Genomic DNA, 20,672 nt, shown 5'->3' with positions numbered 1-20,672 from the left:
GGGCAGGGGCCGGGCCGGGCCGGGCCGGGCGGGGTGCGGGGTCGTGCGCGCCCCCCGGACGGGCCCCCGCCCGCGCCCGTCTCCCGCGTGGGTCGCGGACGGCGGGTTCCACGGCCTCCCGTGGGCGGGGGAGGTGCGGGCAGCGGGGGCTCCGCGGGGCGGGGCGGCGCGGGGCGGGCCGCGGGGAGGCCGGGACCTCGGGAGGCCTGTCCAGTCGCCTCGGGGCCGCGGTTGTCGCCGCGTTTGCGGCCGCCCGGCCGGCGCTGCAGCCGGCGTCCCGCGCGGCCGGGGCCTGGCGCGGAGTCGGAGCCGGAGCCCTCGCGGGACGCGCGTCTGGGCGAGGCCGGGCGCGGTGGAGACGCCGTCGGCTCAGAGCTGCGGGGGAGCCACGGCCGGGCTGGCGCCGCGCACCCTCCGCCGCCCGCGCCCGTAGTTTGCGGGCGACGCCCCGTTGCTGGCAGGCCCGGGTGCCGGGCCAGGAAGGAAGACAGGCAGCAGCAGTTGGGGAGAACGACTTTCTCAAGACCATGTTTGCGTATTTTGCAGGTGGGTTCGCCGTCTGGAGCCCTCCGGCCGCCAGAATCTCGCGTTTCCATAAGTGCAGCGGTTTCGAGGCCTGGGAAGGGCGCAGGAGCCGAGGCCGAACTCCGGGCCTGGCTCGCCCGCCCGCGCTGGGGAGGGGCGCGCGCTGGAGGCTCCCTGCCCACATCCACGCCCGACCGGCCAGCTGGGGCGGGGGGCTGCTGCCGGTGACAGCTTGGGTAACGGGTTCCACCGCTGTGCTTCTCAGGTCCGTTAAGACGGAACACTCGGAACAGGCCTTGTGAAGACAAGAAGGAAAGAGAACATTGCACACTCAGGAAAAAAGTGGGTATATATTTTGTCTGAATTAAAAAAAATCTGATTACCACTGGATATTCAGATAAGGAAATCTGCTTCGCTTGTGGTTTGATCTGCTGTGGTGGTAAAGGAACGGGTGTGAGCGGTGGTGGCACGCACCGTGACCGTGTTGCCTGCCTGACCGCTGAGCCGTAGCTGTCTGAGGTTGTGTGTTGTCAGGAGAAAGCCGAGGGAAGCTCTTACTTGATTGTCTATCACGCGTCAACATTCTTTTCTCTTTTTCCCTTGCTCATTAAGCTGCCTGTATTATAAAGTGTTTTAAAATGAATTTTGGTGACATTTAAATTAGCTCCTAAGCTAGAGGTTAGAGCTGGCAGGAAAACTCGTCTTTTGCAGTGAACGGAGGACTGATTTCTGTGACCACAGAGGCCAGGAGAAGCCCTGGGGCGGACTCCAAAGCCAGTGGAGGTCCTGGCCCGCCTGGCACGTCCTGCCTTGTCATGTCAACAGTGGGTTCTGGGGTGGCCGTTATAGGAGCCGACAGCTCTGTAGGGGCCAAGCTTGGGCCGCCAGCCTGGTTGTGCTCGGCTACTCTTTATGCTTATGGAGAGATTTCTGGTCCATTCCATGCCCATGTAAAGGCCCTGGCAGATGTCTAGGATCGTGTGGGTCATGTCCCCATGGAACTCCCTGAAGCTGAACTTCTGTGTAAGCCACTGTCCGCAGCTTGCGACCTGGCTGTGGAGATCCACTCTGCAGCCCGGTGCTGACGCCCTCTGTGGGCACCCCCGCACTGCAGTCCCGTCATGCCGGACTTGCTCCTTTGACTGTCACCCACTTCCTCCGTGGCCCACCCCTATATCCTACCGCCACCGGTCTGTTAGATGTGTGAGCATTTTACTCGCCTCCAGGGTGAGGGTTCATAAAGGCATTTAAACTTTTGCTCTGCAACCTCACCCTTCGGCTTCCCGGTCACTGTTTATGGTTAGCCTTTGCCAGTAAGCTCTCCCTGCTTTAGAGCAGCCTGCTGCGGTCACAGCGCATTCAGCATTGCGGGGGTGTGGACGTGGCCACTGCTGTGGAGGCCGTGGGCAGTGTGTCCTCACCCCGTTTTTAAACTAGTGATCTCTGAACATAGGCCTTGTGGTTAATAAACAGAGAACATTTTAGGAAGTTGACAAATCAAGTGAATTTCCTCGCATACTGTTCCTGTTTTTAAATCTGCTTTTCTAGTTTTTTTTCAAAATGTTGCCTCTGCCATTTGGCCTCGAAGGGCTTCTTCCCCACCTCCGTCCCTTGTGTCCCCAACGCCCTCCCTTCCCTGGCTTGCCTCAAGTCCTTGGGAGGCTTAGTGACGGCCCAGGTCTTTTGGAAAGTGTCTTACGTTCTTAAAAGTATTTTATCTTTATGTCTACATGTAAATACCCAGTATTTGTTTTTATTCTGACTTTGCTGAACACGATTCTTTCACTCTCCCTCCCTTTTGCTGGAAGTGGCCGCCCTGCATCCTTTCTCATGGCCGCACGGTACCCCGAAGTGTGGGCGCCCTGCCTCTCGATCAGGGCCTCTGATGGGCATTGCGTCCCTCCGCGTCCTGGCTGTTGTGAGCGATAGGGCTCACGCTCACTGGAGAGATGCCCGAGCTGGGCTGTGTGTTTCCACTTTCAGTTGTTAAGGTAAGTTGAGGTTGCTTCCTGCTGAGGTGGCCCTGGAGCGTGACCAGCCCCTCTTTCCCCACAGCCTCTCCGGCAAGGGTCTTGGGGCCCGCTCGGTAGGCACCCTTCTCACAGGTGCGCGGTGCCGTCTCCTGTGCTCTCAACTGGCCTCTGTCCCTGGGCGCGACACAGCTCTTCTCCCCGTGTCTGTGGCTTCTGGGCAGCCTCTTGGGTGGGTCATCTGTTCCTATCTGCCGCCCATTTACTAAGAGGTGATTTGTTTTTTAATTGTTGAATTGTATGAGTTTCTGTCTGTTTTTATGTTGGCCCCTTGTCAGTTATGTTCTTTGCAGCTGTCTTGCCCCATTCAGCCGGGATCTGCCTGACTTGTGTTTTCTTTTGCTGCTTGGAAGCTGTCTAACTTGAGGGCATCCCAGTTGTTTATTCTTGTTTTTAATTCCCTTGCTAGAGGGGTCCAGTCACCCAGATCTCTCCACTGTTGACGTCACACATTGCATCACCAGCTTTCGTCTATGCATTTTATTGTTGCAGGTTTTACATCTAAATTTTTAATCAATTTGGAGTTTGTTTTTGTGTATGGGGCGAGTGAGTGATCTGACTTCATTCTCTCATGTGTTGTCTTGAATGATTATTAACTGTATAGCTCTTTTTATGAAGGGTAATTTTCCTTTTTCTCATTTGCCACAGATAGTTGTGTTATAGGGACTTTATGTTAATACCGTATAATCAAGCATGACTTTCTTGTTTCTTAGATCATAAAATAAGAACTTTCATTCCTCACCTTTTACTCATTCTCAGTGCATCTGAGTATTCACACTCGTGCTAACACACACACCTCACACAGTGCATTGTGGTGTAGCCAAGCATCTGGTAGCAGGAGATCTGCCTGCCCTAGGGAGGTGCTTCCCCAGGGCACACGAGGAGGACACCCTGATGGAGGCGAGGAGGCTTGCTGGGACGCGACACGCACACACTGCCGGTGGCCGCTCTGGGTTATCTGTGAATTTATGTAACTACGTGGTTAATGCTCCCTTCTCATTGTGGGGTAAACGTGTGAACAGATCTAAGGACAGTCACGCCCCTGTCACGTTGAGCCAGAGCACAGTAGCTGAGCCCGAGTGTCTGCTGGGGTGGTGAAGTCAGGACATTGGAAATAGGATACGTTGTCTTACATTTTGCTTGTTTTTCTTTTTGTCATGGGGGAGAATGGGTATAGACTGGGGGTGCGGGGTGTGAAAGAATTCACCAGAGACAGAGCAGAAAAGGTGGATCCACTGAGATCCATTGCTGAGGGGAGCAGCCGGGAGACAGGAGAGGCCTGCTGCTCCTGTCTTACATTTTATGTGGAGATATGGAAATGTCCTGTCGTTGTGATGCTGAGTTCTCATCAGTGAAGGAGCAGGATGTGATTTAATGCACTTTCATGTGTATTCGACCCCCCCCCCGCCCCGCCCACATGATTTCCCTCACAGTTTAGTCTTCTACACATTTGCATTCTTTCAGGCCTTTTGGGGCGGTTCAGGAAAAACGTCTGTAATGGATCAAAGGAAGAATGAGAGCATCGTCCCCAGTTTGACTCAGCTGGAGGATTTCCTCACGGAACACAATTCCAACGTTGTGTGGCTCCTCGTCGGTGAGTGGCTTGTCTCCTTGTACTTGGTTGTTTTTGGTTGATGGACCAGCGGCTGCCAGGCTTCAAGCAGTGGTGGTTGGAGCCGAGTGTTTACAGCCCCGTTTATTTATTTTCTGCCAGGGAGGGAGACTGGAACCCCTGTTTCTGTGACAGTTGGCTCTGGAAGCTTTATCTTTATCTTTTTTTTTTTTTTAAAGATTTATTTATGCATACAAGAACTGGGGTACAGGCCAGAGATGTGGGGGGGCGAGAGGATTCACCAGAGACAGAGCGGGGATCAGAATAGGCAGACCGAGTACACTGCTGAGGGGAGCAGCACGGAGACAGGAAAGGTCTGCCCCATCATGTGGGTCACCTCCCTGGCAGGCCGGGGAATCAAACTCATGCTGCAGTGGCTGCAGACAGCTTCATAGGTTAGGTCTTCACCCCTTGCACCACCAGGGAGACCCCCCTGGAAGCTTTTTCTTAGGCTGCTCCTGCTCTTACTGGGGCCTGGGTGGGGGAGGTGGGTGCAGAGAGACTCGGCCCTTCGCTGTCTCTGCTGCTGCAGGTCCCCTCTTCACCCCACCTGACACAGACATGAACGTCCTTATGACAAACATAGTAAAGTCCTCTGGGTAAATATGTCTTTGCTAATCAGTTTTCTCGTCTCTCCTCACTCTGTATGGCTATGGAATTTGCCAATAATAACTTTTTTGTCTAATATTCCAGAAGCTTTCTAGGTTTATAGAAATCATAAACAGTATACCATTAAATGGCAGAGAGAGGGAGGGCGTGTGAGTGACTGGAGTGAACAGATGCCAGGGGCAGTTACAGAATGTGGCGGAGCCGGGGAGGAGGGCTGTAGGCTCCTGGTGCCCTGGGCGGGCCGCACTCGGTTTGCACAGGGATCTGGGTAGGGGGAAGCCAGGGCCAGCCTGAGTGGGTGTTTACTGACCGCCTTCCAGTGCTGTGTGGACAGGCAGCCTACGTTGACTCCTATCAAGTTTTGAATCATTTGGTTTATATTATAAGTTTGTATTTTACAAGAGAGTCAACTATAAACAAACAGCAGCTATAGCAATTTAGGATTATTTGCTTGATTGTAAACTTGTCAGACAATGAAATAACTAACACCAGTGGTCCTCCAGGGGCGGGGAGTGTGGGGAAGCTGCCTGGGGCCGTGGCCTGGGCCGCCACTGACCCTGCCTGTGCCGCCTCCAGGATCTCTGCCAGCTGCCTCTTGAGAGCAGGAGAAAGTGGGTAAAGGTGGCTATAGTGAGAAAATCATTAGTGATTGTTAAATCCCGCTGTTTTACGAGTGATCTTATCACAGAAACGGGTGGGGGCTTGATGTGGTGAAAACACTGCAGTCTGGGCGTCACTGCCAGGCCCAGACTTTCCCAGCAATCCTGTTGTGTCTCTGAAGCACCCCAGCAGCCTGCTGCTGACAGAGCTTCTGTGATAAAAGTCCATACGCAATACACGAGACGTAAAACATAAAGGCTTCTAGTCAGAAAGTCTCAATAGAATCGTGGAAATAATTTCCATGGAGAATTCATAGCACTTGCTTGTAGAGCTGCGGGGTGGCCTGCCTTCCCTGCTGTGCTGTAGTCAGACTCTAGGACTTAGTTTTATCTCTATTAAATAATTAAATGCATTGAGAAGTTAATATTGCTAGATGCTCACACATGTTAATTTGCTTAACATTTTTGTCCTAATTTAGGAAATAGTTATACTTTTAAGTGGATAAGTAAAAGAAAATTTATTGTCAAAATGCTTTCTTTTGTTTTGATTTTTGCGTATTCATGAACTAGGTTATTTGCGGACTACCATGTTTTATGCATGATTAACTTTTCATATGAAATGGTCAAATGTCAGGCCTCCCCGGTGGCGCAGTGGTTGAACGCTGGGTTGCAAAGCTGCCCGCAGCCTCTGCAGCGCCGGTTCGATCCCCGGCTGCTCCCCGGCCACCGGAGGAGGGTCCCACATGGCACGCAGACCTCTTCTGCCACGCCCGCTGCTCCCCTCAGCAGTGTACTTCGTCAGTCTGCCTGCTCTGCTCTCCCCTGTGGCTCTGGTGAATTCTCTCACCCTCCCGCGCTTCTGACTGTACCCAGTGCATGTACAAATAAATCTTTAAAAAAAAAAAAAAAAAACTGTGCTGAAGGATATTTAAAAAAAAAGAAAGAAAGAAATGGTCAAATGTCAAATAACATTTACTATAGCATATTCGGTGGCATTCTTTAAGAGTAGGTTGTTGTTCTACCAGTTACAGCAAGCCAGTGTAAGTGCACTGCCTTTCATAGACCTGCCTTAAGCGTGCTAAAATTCCTACTCATTTCCATTAATTTTTAAAAAGCAATTTAAAGTTACTTTTCTCTGAATTAATAACTCATCAGTTTTCTTATTTTTGAAGTGATTGTGTCCTTGAGGCATAGATTGAGATGAGCTTTTAGCCTAGTAAGGGGGATTGTTTTCCAGAATATTCAGAATATGGACTTTCTCTTCCCAGGATGTCTTTACACGCGTATAATCACTAAAACAGTAGAAAGCATTGAGAAAAGAAGTAGAAAGAAAGGGAAGCGGTGTTCTTGAAACATCTCTTTTAATTCACTGATTGGAATCTCTGCATTTCTAGCTAGTGACTAAGGAGAATGAGGAAGTAGAATCAACTTCTGGTTTTCAGTTTCAAATATTAAATTATAAGATGATATTCTATCAAGGGAATGAATCCTGAATGTTATGTGTGATCACCTTACTACCATTTTTATTAAAATATTGTGATGATCAAAAGAAAACTTAATGTGAGATCCTTTTGAATTTTCCTTCTCCCAACAGCTACCATTTTGTCCTGCGGGTGGATTATTTATCTCACCTACTATAATTCTCGGAATGTTGGCTTGATCCTGACGCTAGTTCTGAACAGATTGCACAAGCGCGGCTACATCCACATCGGTGAGTTGGAGCCCACCCTGCTGTGGTGCCTGCTGGGTGGGCAGGCCGCAGCCCCGCCCAGCGGTCGTCTTCAGGTGTTCCTGGGGCAGCTGGTAGATTCTGTCGCTGCTTGTGAAAGATGCTCATTAAAATAATTAGAAAAATCTAGACATAAAATAGGGAGGTAGAAATTTCTCAAGAATTCACCATCCAAAGAAAATGTCTAATGCTGGGTGAAAACTTTGCTGTTTTTATTTCAAAGTAATTTTTATATGCTTAGAAATCTCTAAGTCGCTATCGCCTTGTGTATTTTATCTTGATGTGCCGCATTTGCTTCATCTCCGATGTGCTCCAGCAGAGGCCTTGCAGACAGACGGGGGTGTCTCAGAGGCCCCATGCTTTGGGAAGTCCTCACCTGGCTGCGGCTGTGAGGGGTTCTGAGCAGAGCACTCGACCTTCCTGAGAGTTGACTCCCTCTTAGTGCATGTACATAACACTTCTCCCAGACGTAACTCTTCTCCGTTGATTAGAGACAGTGACTGGTCCCAAGTCACCCACGCCAATGGAGAAGGATATTGAATTAGTTGCTGCTTTGGTTTACTTAGTAGTGGTGCATAAGGGAGGGGATTATCCCCAGGAAGCAGCCTTTTAAACTGTCCTCATGGCTGTTTGCTAACTCAGTCCTTACTGATGACACCTGTGTTGTTTTTTGTTCTGGCTGAGGCAAGGTGATGGGAAACGCCTGGGTCTGTAGGCACGGGGCAGGGAGGCGAGAGCCTGCAGCCGTTGGGTGCCGTTTGTGCTGAGGTGGTTTCAGACTTTCAGGGCTCTGTTCTCTGTCACAGCGATTATATTCATCAGTTGGTTTTTTTTCCCATTTCAGGCTCTTTCTCTTTTTCGGTTCTTTCTGGAAAAGTCATGGTCCGTGAAATCTATTACATTACGGAAGACATGTCTATTAGGTAAGAAATAATACAAAGAAGAGCGCATTAGACAAGCTGGAAATGTTAAAACTTTTTGATTGTGACACTTTATTTAGTATCACTTGCTTTTCCATGTAAAACCTACATCAAAAATCATTTACTCGGGCCTCCCCGGTGGCGCAGCGGCTGAGCGCTGGGTTGCGAAGCTGCCCGCGGCCTCTGCGGCGCCAGTTCGTCCCCGGCTGCTCCCCGGCCACCGGAGGAGGGTCCCACATGGCGCGCAGACCTCTCCTGCCGCCCGCTGCTCCCCTCAGCAGTGTCCTTCGGTCCTTCTGCCTGCTCTGCTCCCCGCTCTGGCTCTGGTGAATTCTCTCACCCTCCCTCGCTTCTGACTGTACCCAGTGCTTGTATAAACAAACAAACGAACAAACAAATAAATAAATAAAAAAAACATGCCTCTATAAAAAAAAAATTAAAAAAAAAATCATTTACTCAGTAAATCCTTTTTGGTGTATTGATGTAAAATGTTTCAGTGGATTTATTTAGTTTGACAGAAAGTTGATTTAGCAACTTATAGAAATGAATCATTTCATTCCTAGATGAAAAATCGAGTTATTAAAATCTCTGAATATTTTTGTTGTAGAATTTGTGATGGTCATATGTTATATAAAATAAGGACCAAGAGTGTTAATAACTCATCCATTGGATCCTTATTATAGGTAGTAAGTTTTTAGAATTGTTTAGCACCTGCTGTAGCTCTAATTTTACTCTAAAAAGGAAATGCAAATCTGAATGATAGTAGATGATAATTAAAATTATGAGATAGTCTTTCTCATGTAAGCCTGGAAAGAAAAGCTTTATTTTTGTTATTTCCTTAAAATGTATCACTTAAATAGAACTTGATCAGTTTGAATTATTTGGGAGGTGCTCTTTGGCATCACCCATATCTCACTTAATTCAGAGGCAACTTCTTTGTGAGTCTAAAATAATTTCCAAATTAAAAGTAAAAGGTAGCAAGGGAAGAGGCTGTGAATACACACTCTGGCGCCTGAGGGAACCCATCATTACAGACTTTCCAAGTCTCCCCTCAGTGTGCTGACACCCCTTTTAACAGCTGACCTAATTTCTACAACATTTAGAAAAGAAAACATTTTGTTACACTTAGGTTTACTGTTCAGTGTAATCTGGTATATTTTACCAAAATCGAGAAATCTAATTGAGAACTTGGCAAGTCCTCTTTTCCTTTTATCACTGGAATATTAGGGAACAATTAGGGATGCCAGTGTCTTGTTGAAAATTTTCTGTATTTCCTCATTTTTTATTTATTGCTTGTATTTTATAAAATCTAATGAAGAAATGAGTTACGTAAATCGTTACATTTTTATCTTTAACTTTTTCTTGTGTAGAATTCAAGATGGATTTGTAATCTTTCGGTGGTGGAAAATGTATAACCCAAAGCAGAAACAGCACGGTGAGTTTCCATGTACTTGAAATCTGCAGTCGTATCCTTAGAGTTTTCATTTATAAATATTGAAATGTTTTGCATTTTATAATAGATTAAAATATTTTTATAAAGCTTTGACGTTTACAAATTGATTTTTTTACCCCTGGGCTAAAAACCCTCCGTTGGCTTTCTGCTTGTGTGGTTGATTTGTGCCTTTAGCCGATTGATTATTCATTCAGCTCGTCCTCAACACGGGCTGCCGTTCCCAGCCCACTTGGCTGTGGGGGCCGCAGCGCTCCCTCTTTAATCCTCCCCTATGCCGCTTTCCTACTCTTGTCATCCTCCTGGCACTGCCCAAGTTCTCATTTACCTCCCAGGGTGAGGAGGAGCTTTTATCCCCAGATTCTCTGCCCTCCCGGCTCAGCAGGTGCTGTCTGTGCCTCCTGGGCCCACAGTTGCCCGCACCAGTGACACCCCCGGGAGGGGCTTCATGCGCCAGGGCTGGGCGCTCGGGGCGCTCCTCTCAGACACCCTTTCCAGTGTTCTAGGTTGTCGGCCCCAGAGAGATTTTGATTATCCAAGTTACATCATTTATGTTTACTGTATTTAAAATTAAGCTTGGTATTATATAAACATTTAATTAAAACATTTCTAATAAATCTATTACATAATGGGCAAATACCATGCCCTTTGAAAAATAACTTTTCCAGGTGAAACATGCAGTGATAAGAGGGACACTGTCAGAACAGCAGTGAGCTGCTGGAGCCATGGCCGCATCTAGGGTGTGAGGGAAGGAGCAGCTCACGGGTGGATCTGCCGTGGATATGACAGGGCTCCGGAGTGGCTCTGTGGGAAGAGGGTGTGCAGCTGAGAGGCCTGCTGACCTGGGAGGGGGCATGGGTAATGACTAAAGAAAGACAAACCTAATGTGAGCCTCATTGCCATCAAATTCTAGGCACCTCAAGTGTGCTTTTATTTTAAGAATTTAACCCACAGCAAGAAGAGAAGTGAAATATCTGCTATACTAGTGGAGGGGGTTGTCAAGAGCTGTTAAAAAATTCCAGAAAAGTTACAACTCCTAAATATTAGTTTCTTGGTGAAGGATTATTGGGTTTATCTTTTTTTTCCCAACTATCTTAGGAACTACTGAGGAAAAGAACCTAGACTGGAATAGAACTATGAGTATTACTGTGTGAAAGAAAAATTTGTGTTTTTCTTTTTTTAAAGATTTATTTATTCATGCATATAAGAATCGGGGTATAGGCCAGAAAGATGTGCAGGAGGGTGAGAGGATTCACCAGAGACAGAGTGGGGAGCAGAACTGGCAGACTGACGAAGTACACTGCTGAGGGGCGCAGCAGGCAAGACAGGAGAGTCTGCTGTGCCCTGTGGGTATCTCCGGCCGGGATCAAACCCACGCTGCAGAGGCTGCAGACAACTTCACAGCGCTGTGCTCAACTGCCTGTGCCACTAGGGAGGCCCAAAAATTTTGTTTTTGCTAATAACTAGAGAAGAAATTAATGTTGAAATTGTATATGCCTCACTAATTCACAGCTAAAGCCACTAATATTAAAGTTAATACCAATTCTCTTTGCCCATTAAAAAAAATAAACTCTTTTTAATTGATCAGATATAATTGAATTTGCTTAGGGATAAAAATACATAACGGTCAAAAAAGGTCTCAAAAAGACAGGTCTGGGCCTCCCTGGTGGCGCAGGCGGTTGAGCGCTGGGCTGTGAAGCTGCCTGCAGCCTCTGCAGCGCCGGTTCGATCCCCAGCCACTGGCAAGGGTCCCACATGGCGCGAGGGACCCACATGGCGCGCAGACCTCTCCTGCCGCCCGCTGCTCCCCTCAGCTGTGTGTTTCGTCAGTCTGCCTGTTCTGCTCCCCGCTCTGGCTTTGGCGGATCCTCTCACCCTCCCATGCTTTTGACTGTACCCAGTGCTTGTATAAATAAATTAATTAATTAAAAAAAAAAGACCGGTCTAATTCCTTCCCTGTAAAGAGCAGGCCGCCCCTTTGCCACTTCAGTGTGGGCTTACTAAGTTCGAAGTCCAGCGCTCATGGAATCTTTAGTATCGTGTAGCTTTAAAACACAGATGAGTTATTCACGGAAAGCCCTACCTAGTCTGTGATGCAAAGATTCAAATAATGGTGTGCCTTTTAAATACTTTGTACTTTGAGTACTTTGCTATTTATAATTTAGTACAAATTCGTGACTATCTTAGGGTAAAGTTTTATTTTTACTCTGTAAATGTGAGTTTGCTGTGATTAGCATAAATTCTGTAAATTTTGTTGTTCAATAATTGGATACAGAAATATAGGGTGTTTTAGCATACTAAATTAAAGTATTGTAAGAACATCAGCTTTTTTTTCTTTTGCCAATGTTTTATATATTTTTAAAATATGCTTTTTATTTTATTATAGAATTCTAAAAGAAATCATTTGAATTAGTTAACTGTGAACGAAGATTTGGCTAAAATATTTAAAGTTTTAAAAAGTTGACTAAAATGTTTTTTTTGTAATTGATGTCTTTAGATCCAAAGGCAGAAACCAGGTTATATATCACAGTCAATGACTTTGAATTCCATGTTTATAATCGTTCGGATCTTTATGGACGTCTTCAGGAATTGTTTGGTTTGGAGCCCACTATAATACCGCCCAAGAAGGAGGATGATAAAACCCAGGATGATGGAAGAACTAGAACCCAGTCCAAAATTGAAAGGTTCATTTCACACTTGAATTTTATTGATAGCCAACATTTGGACATTCGCTTTTATTAGATATTATTGTTGCTTTTCACCCAAACAAAACCTGTATTTCTTTGTAGATTAACTCAACTTTTATTCATATAAATAATTTTATGATTCTTTTAAAAGTTTAAATAATGTGGAATTATTTAAATTCCACAGTATCTGCTTTTACTCCTTTCTCTATTTTTTTCCCCAAAGATTTATTTATTCATGCATACAAGAACTGGGGTACAGGCCAGATGCGCGGGAGGGTGAGAGGATTCACCAGAGACAGAATGGGGAACAGAGCAGGCAGACTGACTGAAATACACTGCTGAGGGGAGCAGCGGGCGAGACAGGAGAGGTCTGCCGCGCCATGTGGGAATCTCTCTGGCCGGCCGGGGATCGAATCCACGCTGCAGAGGCTGTGGACAGCTTCACAGCACTGCGCTCAACCCACTGCGCCACCGGGGGAGGCCCAACCCTCCCTCTATATTGATAACTACTCTTAACAATTAAAAATGATACTATTGTTTTTGACCCCTTTGAATGCATGTACAAAATACATAAATAGAGATATTTAAGGGGCATCTAAAATGCATGCTTTGATTGTCTGTTTCTGGGCTTTCCATTTGTCTTTTCCCAGCCCCACACTGTTTGACTCCTGTAACTTCAGAGTAAATCTGCAGTTGCGGAGTGTCCGGCCTTCAGCTTTATTCTCCTTCAGTATTTAGGTCTTTTGCCTCTTGTTAAACTTTCAAAGCAGTTTGTCAATGTCCACAAAAGAACTTGCTGGGACTGGCCGTGACCGCCTTGGGTCTGCGGGCCGGTGGGCAGGGCTGGCACCTGGCAGTACCGATCGGGGCTCACGCCCTTCTCCCGTTGCGGCCCAGTCGGCCCTCGCGGAGGGTGCTCAGTGCGTGGCTGCGTAGTTACTTGTTGGTGGAGCTGATGTAAATGGTATTGTTTTTATTTTCGCATTTCACTTGTTCATTGCTAGTTTATGGGAAAGTGGCTCATCATATCTTAATAGCCTGTATCTAGCAATCTTGCCGTAATTACTAGTTCTGAGAGTTTGGTCAGTTTTTTCAGATTTTCTGCAGTTCTACAAACAAAATCCTTTTGATAAATATTCCTTTTTACTTCCTCTCTTAGTGTGTCAGGTAGACTTCAGCGTGAAGCTGCAGAGCAGCGGGGAGAGGGGCTCTTTCCCGTCGTCCTCATCTCTGTGGGAGAGCTTCTGGCTTCTTGCCTTTTAAGTACGACGTCCCCTGTCGGTTTCGGGGGGATGTTCTCTATCGGGCTGAGGAGCCCCCTTCGTTCCTAGCTCACCGAGGGATGGAATCATGAATGGATGTTGGACTTTGCCAGCTGCTTTTCCTGTAGCTATTGATATGATCAAGCGGTTTTTCATTTTTGGGTTGTTTTCAGTTGGGTTTGAGTGTCGAGCCAGCCTTACATACCTAATATTTGTTGTTCCTTAAAAGTAGATGACAAGGACATTTGTTCTCTGTTCAAAATTCAGTGGGAACTGCACATCTCTTGGCTAACCAGTGGAGGTACTGGGACTGTGACGATGCTGAGTCTTGAGGAAATTCACAGCCTGATATGGGAATTAGAATGCTGAGAAGCCATTTCAGTGCCAGGAGTTTTACCACAGGGACAAGAATGGGAGGACCAGGGAGGGCTAGGGCCTGAGGGAGGACAGAGGCAGAGGAGATGAGCAGTTTCTGTAGAGGAGAAACAGCGAACGTGGGAGCGGCGTGAGTGGGAGGCTCAGAGCAACCTGGCGAGCAGGCCCCGGAGGGAGAAACTTGACTTTGCCCCGGTCACATTGCTGGGCTATCTTTGAAGGGAAATGAAGCTGGAGGCAGGGACAGCACATCGAAGGACGCTGTGACGGGGCGGGGAGAGGGGGAAAGGGAGGGGCAGAGCGGACGGTCTCACGGGGCAGAAGGTCCCTTCAGACGAGGTGGGCTGGCTGCAGGGCGCCCGCTCAAGGGTGGGTGGGCAGGGAGTCCCAGTTTCTGGCTTAAGGACCCCCAAAACAAGGCCAGGGACCCCCAAAACAAGGTGTTTGGGGAGGGGAAGGTCAGTTTTGAGTGCAGTTTTAGGCACCCAAGCCACCTTTGTGGAGATGGTCTCAAGGGTGACTGCGGGATTAACTGGTTAGCCAAGAGATGTGCTTTGGGCTTTCATCTGAACTCGAGTGGATTGCCGTGAAATATTTCATTTCTCCAATTCTGTGTCCTTTGTGGCAAATTTCTTATTCTTGTTCATTTTCATTTCATTGAGAGGCGCTTGTTCTGGCGTGTGGTAGTGGTTGTGAGGAAGGAAAAGGTCAGCTGCTTAGCAGAGCACTTGAAACACCAGACGACGCCTGAGTGACTCCTGCCTCAGTGGTCTGTCGCGGTTTTGGTTGTTTTATAAAGTGGGGTGCTGTGTTGAAGTGTCCATGATGGTATGTGGTGACCCCATATCAGGATTTATGCCGTCATGTTGACAACCTCGCCATTAAAGTGCATCACCCTGAAAATCTTGTCAGGAACTTCCCATCCAGGAGATGGCAGCCTGTGTCCAGAGGGCCCGGGTGCTTCCCAGGAGAGGGCAGTGGGGCCGTGCTTCCAGGGGGCCCTGGGGCCGTCCGCATCATGGGGGATGTGTTGGAAGCTGCAGCTGGCATTAGTGATGGGCGTGCCCACCCCCGGGCATTTAAATTTTTCGTTTTATATCAATTTTTATTGTTTTTTTTCTCAGAGTTAAAGTGAAAACAGAGTCCCAGGACCCCACGTCTTCGTGGAGATCTCTCATCCCGGTGGTCAAGGTCAACGTGAGCACGGTGGGTGACTTGCCGCAGTTGGCGCTGTGGCTTAGCTCATGAACTTTGTGTGTTTTGCAAATAGAATCTTAAGAAAATTCTTTTAGTTTTTTGGTCCCAACTTTCATAAAGTGTGTAAGAATTAGCCCCTCATGCTATTCCGGCACACATTTCTGAGACTGTCTTCTCAAGTGCCTGGTCCCTCAGGTACTGGCGTCATTGGCCGGCGTGGCGGGTCATGTGGCGCCGCCCAAGTGGCCTCACCCTGTTGTTGCCTGAGGTGCTGGGAGTCAGACCCGGTCTGGAGAGGAGGAGGAGGAGGCAGGCCTGGGCAGCGCGTCCTCTCTCCCCCTGCAGGGGCGTTTGGCCTTTGGGAACCACTACCAGCCTCAGACCCTGTGCGTCAGCTTCGACGACGCCTTCCTGACCTACACCACCAAGCCCCCCTCCAGCCACCTGGACCAGTTCATGCACATCGTGAAGGGGAAGCTGGAGAACGTGCGGGTGATGCTCGTGCCCAGCCCCCGCTACGTGGGTCTGCAGAATGACGAGTAAGGGGCCCTTCTCCCAGGGAGGGGAGGTGCCTGGGTGCCCGGTCCTTCCTGGCCAAAGTGGGAGCCACGCTCACGTCTCCGCTGCACTGCCACAGGGCAGTGCTGTCCACGGGTAAACCAGACTTTGCACACCTTCCTGTGAGAGGAAAATGAAATTTTTTTTTTCCCTTTTCTCTCACTATGTTTGGGAAATACATTTTGGGCGATTAGGCCTGGGTGTTTGGAGTTAGAGCACACACGTCTTGCGTGCATCCAGGGGCAGGTTTCCATTTCTGGCGTGGGTGGGTGAACAGCACGTGCAGCGAATGCACAGCAGTAACGGCTGTTTGAGTTGGGGAAAGCCGGAAGCTGAATCCAGAGCACTCTTAGGGGGCTGGCGCGGTTGGGGGTACAGTTCTGGAGTCTGCCACATGACCAAGCGATTCCACTCCTAAGAATCTACCCAAAAGCACAAAAACACTAATTCCAAAGGAAACCTGCACCCCTGTGTTTACTGCAGTTCTATTTCCAATACCCGAGATAGGGAAACAACCCAAACGCCCCCAAACAGATGAGTAGGTGAAAGAGTTGTGGCATCTCGACACAACAGAATGCTGCTCAGCGATGGAGAAGCATAAACTTGTGCCATTTGTGCCTAGTCAGAAGGAAAAAGATAAATACTGGGATGTTTCACTTACACGCAGAGCATAGAGAAAACAAACAAAAGGTCAAGAAAAAGCCAAAACTGGCAACTGACCTGGGGTGGGGAGGGGTCTGGGCAGGGACGCGCACAGGGACAATGATGGCGGTCAAGGCTGTGGTGGCGGGAGAGCTGCGGGGCTGCACGGTGGGGGTGGGGGGGTGAGGGGGGCGGGGGGTCGGATGGGGTGGGGGGGTGGGCAGCAAACACTATAAACATGAACAGTGATGTGAGAAAATTAAAAAAAAAAAGAGAATTCTGTCCTCTCCATTACTACACTGGTCTAAGCAGGGACACAAATTCATTAAAAAAAATAAGATGTTTAAATTTATTTCATACAATCAACTAAATATGCTTAGAAATAGGTAATATAAAATCGTTAAAAAAAATGGCATTTTTATGTTTCTGAAAGATACTTTATGGGTCTGAAAATGAGAGCCCGACTGAAAGCTCTTCAGTCTGATGTAGAGCGCAGCAACGGTCGCTTTACTGTCTGAGGAAGAGGTTTTCCCTTTTCATGGCACTAGATTTGTTTGCTTTATAGTTTTATCTTGTTCTCACCTGTTGAAACTAATCAGAGCACTGAACACTTCTGTTCGGGGATGCACCTGACGGGTCCCGCCTCCTTGCAGGCCTCCGAGGCTGATGGGGGAGGGGTTCGTGGTGATGCACTCCAACGACGTGGACGTCTACTACTACATGGATGAGCCAGGTACGCTTTGGGGGGCGCGGCTGGTGCCGGCGCCCTCCGCCTCTCTGTGGGGTTGGTCAGTGTGGCGAAGGGGCACCCACCACGGGGGGCTGCTGTGCTGCTGTCAGAGGTCCAGCGGTCGTTTGCGTTTGATATAAAAAGAACAATGCTGTGAATTTCTCCCCAATTCCCACTTTTACAAATAGAGCCCAAAAAACGGTGAATGCGAATGGGCACATGGAGTCTGGAATGGCGGCCCTGGCGGCTCCAGGTAGCTGGGAGGAGAGTCCAGGCTGTTAGATTTGAGACTTGAGTCTCACTGAGGTTTGAGGGTCGAATTCAGCTAGTTCCGAGGCTTCGTGGGTGGCGTTGGTTTTTAAAATCAGCCAAGTATTGGCTTTTTAGTCCTTTTTTCCTTCCTGCCTACCTCGACACACCTTTCAGGTGGGTTGTGAGGTTCGAAATGTTTTCAGAAAAAGACCAGGCAGTTGTGTGCCTTTGCCCTAATGGCAGAGTGGTGGGGGTGGGGTTGCTGGAGCTGGGGTGAAGAGGGTGGGGTGCTGGGGCGGGGGTGAAAGGGGTGGGGGTGCTGGGGGTGGGTACAGATCCTCCTGTGCCTGGCGGTCCTGGAGGCACATTCATAGGAACGGCTGACACCGAGTCCCTGTGATGGCTTTGGCCACCCAGCCCGGGTCAGTATAGTCAGTGGCCGCCCCGTGTCGAGAGCTCCTGGCAGAGCTCTCTGTCCTGAAGACAAGTGCTCATGCGACTGAGTTCCCAGCCAGTTCTGTTTGAAGGAGCATCAGGAGACAAGCTGTGATTTTAGTTTTTATGTGACAGAATTTTGGAAAGTTTGGGTCGGCACCATGAGCCACCGACACTAATGACTGTTTTTTTTAAATGTTTAATAATAAGATTTGTCAGGGTTTGGGGAAGATGCCTATCTCTGCAAAACACTGTTTTCCGGATGAGCACTGTGTGAAGTCAGAGCCTCCCGAGTGCGGGGGCCAGTGGGGGGCAGGGGCCAGCACGGGCCTCTGTGGGGATGCAGCACTTCAGGCCCAGCTGTGCCAGCCTCTGAGAACCCCGCAAGCCGCCTGTGGCGTGGGTTGAAGACGCTCCTACGACCCCCTCCTTGTTCTAGTTGCCATATTGGGTGAGGCAGGTTTTTCTTCTGATCCTTGAATTAAATGCAGAAGCCACTGGGAGAATTTACCTGATTTGTTAAGTTGGACATTAAAGAGATTTGCCAAAATCAAAACAATGCCAGCACTTCTCACTGAATTATTTTGTTTTGGAAAATGTGGTTACTTTACATTAAAAGTTACTTTTCATTTCATATTTGTATTAAATTTGCTTAAATATTTCATGTCAATATGTAATAAGTATTTTTAAATTAACATTTTCAAATTTGCACAACTTAAATTTTGAATACAGTGAACTTGGTAGCTGTAGTACAAAATCCCACTTCGGTGCCCTCAGTAATCGAAAAGTGTAAAGGGTTCCTGAGGTAAAAACATTTCCAGAACTGCTGACTAAGGAAATATTTGAAAGATGATTGTAAGCGTCTGCATTGTGTGTACTGCCATACAGGGCTTGTTCCAGAAGAAACAGAAGAAAATGTGGACGGAGAAACCAGCAGTGAGGATTGTAAATTACAGGACTTGCCTCCATGCTGGGGGCTGGACATAGTGTGTGGCAAAGGGACGGACTTCAATTATGGGCCGTGGGCCGACAGGCAGAGGTGTGTGCGGGTCACCCCCCCCCCACCGGGCCGCACTGTCCCCAGACCCCCCAGCTCAGTGTTTCCACCGTCCCATCGGCAGGACGGGCTGGGCTGATGGTGCCCCCTGCGCGTGCTGCTCAGAGCTTGGCCTGCCCTCCCATCTGGCTGCGGCCGCAGCTTGCAGGGCTTCCTTGCTGTTGTCTCCTGCTCTCCGTGGCTGAGCGTGTTCAGCGCCCCGGGCCGGAGCTTCCTGCTGAGGGAAGGGAGAGACAGGAGCATTTCACATGCCTGGGGCGGTGGGGGTGTGTGTGGGGTGTGGCACAGACCACGTGGCCCCAGCGATGGACCCATTTTCCTGAGTTTGGGGCTAGGAACTCCTGCAGGTGGCCGGGTACCTGCCAGGGCTGTGGGGGAGGTGCGCCTGGGGCTTGCCCCTTGATGCCCGCATCGGGAACCCAGGGCGGAGCAGCAGTGGCAGTCTGAGTCCCAGCCCCTAGGCCAGCAGGGAGGCCTCTGTTGCTCTTAAGTCTTCCTGAGGGGACACTGATTAGAAATGGTTACAGGGCTCCCTGGGTGGTGCTGTCTAGTCCTTGGGTTTGGCCCCAGACTGAGGCTCGTGGTCCTTCCCGGCTGTGGGAGCGCCTCGGGCTGCCCCTGAGGGGCGGCGGGGTGGGTCTTTGCCCCAGGCCTTTCCTGCTGTTCTGTCTTTGCTCTTTGATCCCTACCCGTCCGTCTTTGGCAAGTGTGTCTTTATCTGCTCAGGGTTCGCTGACCTCTGGGATAATAAAAACTGGGCAAAAGTCTTTCATTTTACTGAAAGGCAGGGGACCAGAGGGGCTGCTTTCAGTAGGTGTTTTGGGATTTCGGTGGCAGTGACAGTGTGCAGTGAGAATACTGACTTCTTGCCAGAGATGCTTTCACTTGGATAACATCATCATTCTCTCTGCCTCCTGTAGAGATTGTTTATGGAAATTTTTCTTCCCACCTGATTACCAAGTTCTGAAAGTTTCCGAAATCGCTCAGCCCGGAAGACCCCGGCAGGTTCTTGCTTTTGAACTCCGAATGAATATCATTGCAGATGCTACAGTTGACTTGCTGTTTACCAAAAATAGGGTAATTATTGAAATCCGAGAGGAGAAAACTGTGCGACTTGAACGTTCTCCACTAGGGCACTTCCCGGCGAGAGGCCCACTCCCGGCTCATTTCTCCCTGGGCACCCGCCCGCATTGTGCTGTTCCCTCCTGGCCGGTCACCAGTCCGCGCCGGATGGGCGGGGGGACGGCACTGCCTGCGGGCCCTTTACGACTGGCCACATGCATGAGTGTGTTTCTAAGGTTGCACTTTTGTTCTTAGGAGCTTTAATGCCTATTTCATCTCTCTGATGATTGTGGTTTGTGAGAATAACTGAAAAGCAAAGGTGGATGTGTATTTGTATGTTTCACGTCAGTTGTGTTTTCTTGCAGGAGACAAACGCTGTCCATGTGAATGTGGGCGCCGGCTCCTATTTGGAGATCAACATCCCGGTGACGGTCGAGGAAGGCGGTGAGCTGCAGGGGCCCTTCTGTCTCGGGTGGTTGTAGAGAAGCGACATAGAAACCGTAGCTTGCAAATCCATGTAGACTGACATTAATGGAATTTTCTCTTTCAGCTCTCTTGATGTATTATAGGTACTAACAGTGAATATGACATAATTAAATTGTGCTAGAGAGAGGGAGACATTTTAAAATCCACTTCAGTTGTGGACTTAGTGCTTTGGCACCACCTGCACCCTCTGCTGTGAGCCCATGTGACCTGCCTCATGCATGTTTCCTGCCCCTTGCGGCCCCTCGTGGCTGGCGGGGTGCCAGGCTGAGCCAGGTGCCAGTGCGGCTGCGGGGTTGGCCAAGTGGCCAATCGGCGCTGGTTTAAACTAAGCTGTTAGTGGGTTTTGTCAGGGAGCACGCCGGGCACCTTGCGCGGCATAGCACTGAGAAAGTCAGTCATTTCTCACTTAAAATGTTATTAAGTAACACCCTAGGGGTGCGAGTTTCCTCAGAGCT

The 20,672-nt window shown here is 49.0% G+C and overlaps 1 protein-coding gene across 2 annotated transcripts in view; it reads left to right on the top strand.

Moving 5' to 3' along the window:
• Window positions 1-4,052: 4,052 nt before the first annotated feature.
• Window positions 4,053-20,672, top strand: part of BLTP1 (bridge-like lipid transfer protein family member 1) — a gene marked incomplete at both ends in the record, with an annotated part of 94,790 nt that continues 78,170 nt past the window's right edge. For both annotated transcript variants that reach the window (XM_084245712.1, XM_084245711.1), the window contains 11 exons: window positions 4,053-4,149; window positions 6,970-7,086; window positions 7,949-8,027; window positions 9,395-9,459; window positions 11,972-12,158; window positions 14,923-15,004; window positions 15,341-15,534; window positions 16,849-16,928; window positions 18,501-18,651; window positions 19,590-19,746; window positions 20,097-20,175. In XM_084245712.1, coding sequence (XP_084101838.1) covers window positions 4,053-4,149; window positions 6,970-7,086; window positions 7,949-8,027; window positions 9,395-9,459; window positions 11,972-12,158; window positions 14,923-15,004; window positions 15,341-15,534; window positions 16,849-16,928; window positions 18,501-18,651; window positions 19,590-19,746; window positions 20,097-20,175 — 1,288 coding nt within the window. The remainder of the gene's footprint in view (window positions 4,150-6,969; window positions 7,087-7,948; window positions 8,028-9,394; window positions 9,460-11,971; window positions 12,159-14,922; window positions 15,005-15,340; window positions 15,535-16,848; window positions 16,929-18,500; window positions 18,652-19,589; window positions 19,747-20,096; window positions 20,176-20,672) is intronic.

Source organism: Talpa europaea (genome assembly GCF_964194135.1).
Source record: "Talpa europaea genome assembly, chromosome: 10".
NCBI lineage: Eukaryota > Metazoa > Chordata > Mammalia > Eulipotyphla > Talpidae > Talpa > Talpa europaea.
This window is presented reverse-complemented; position numbering and strand designations above follow the sequence as displayed.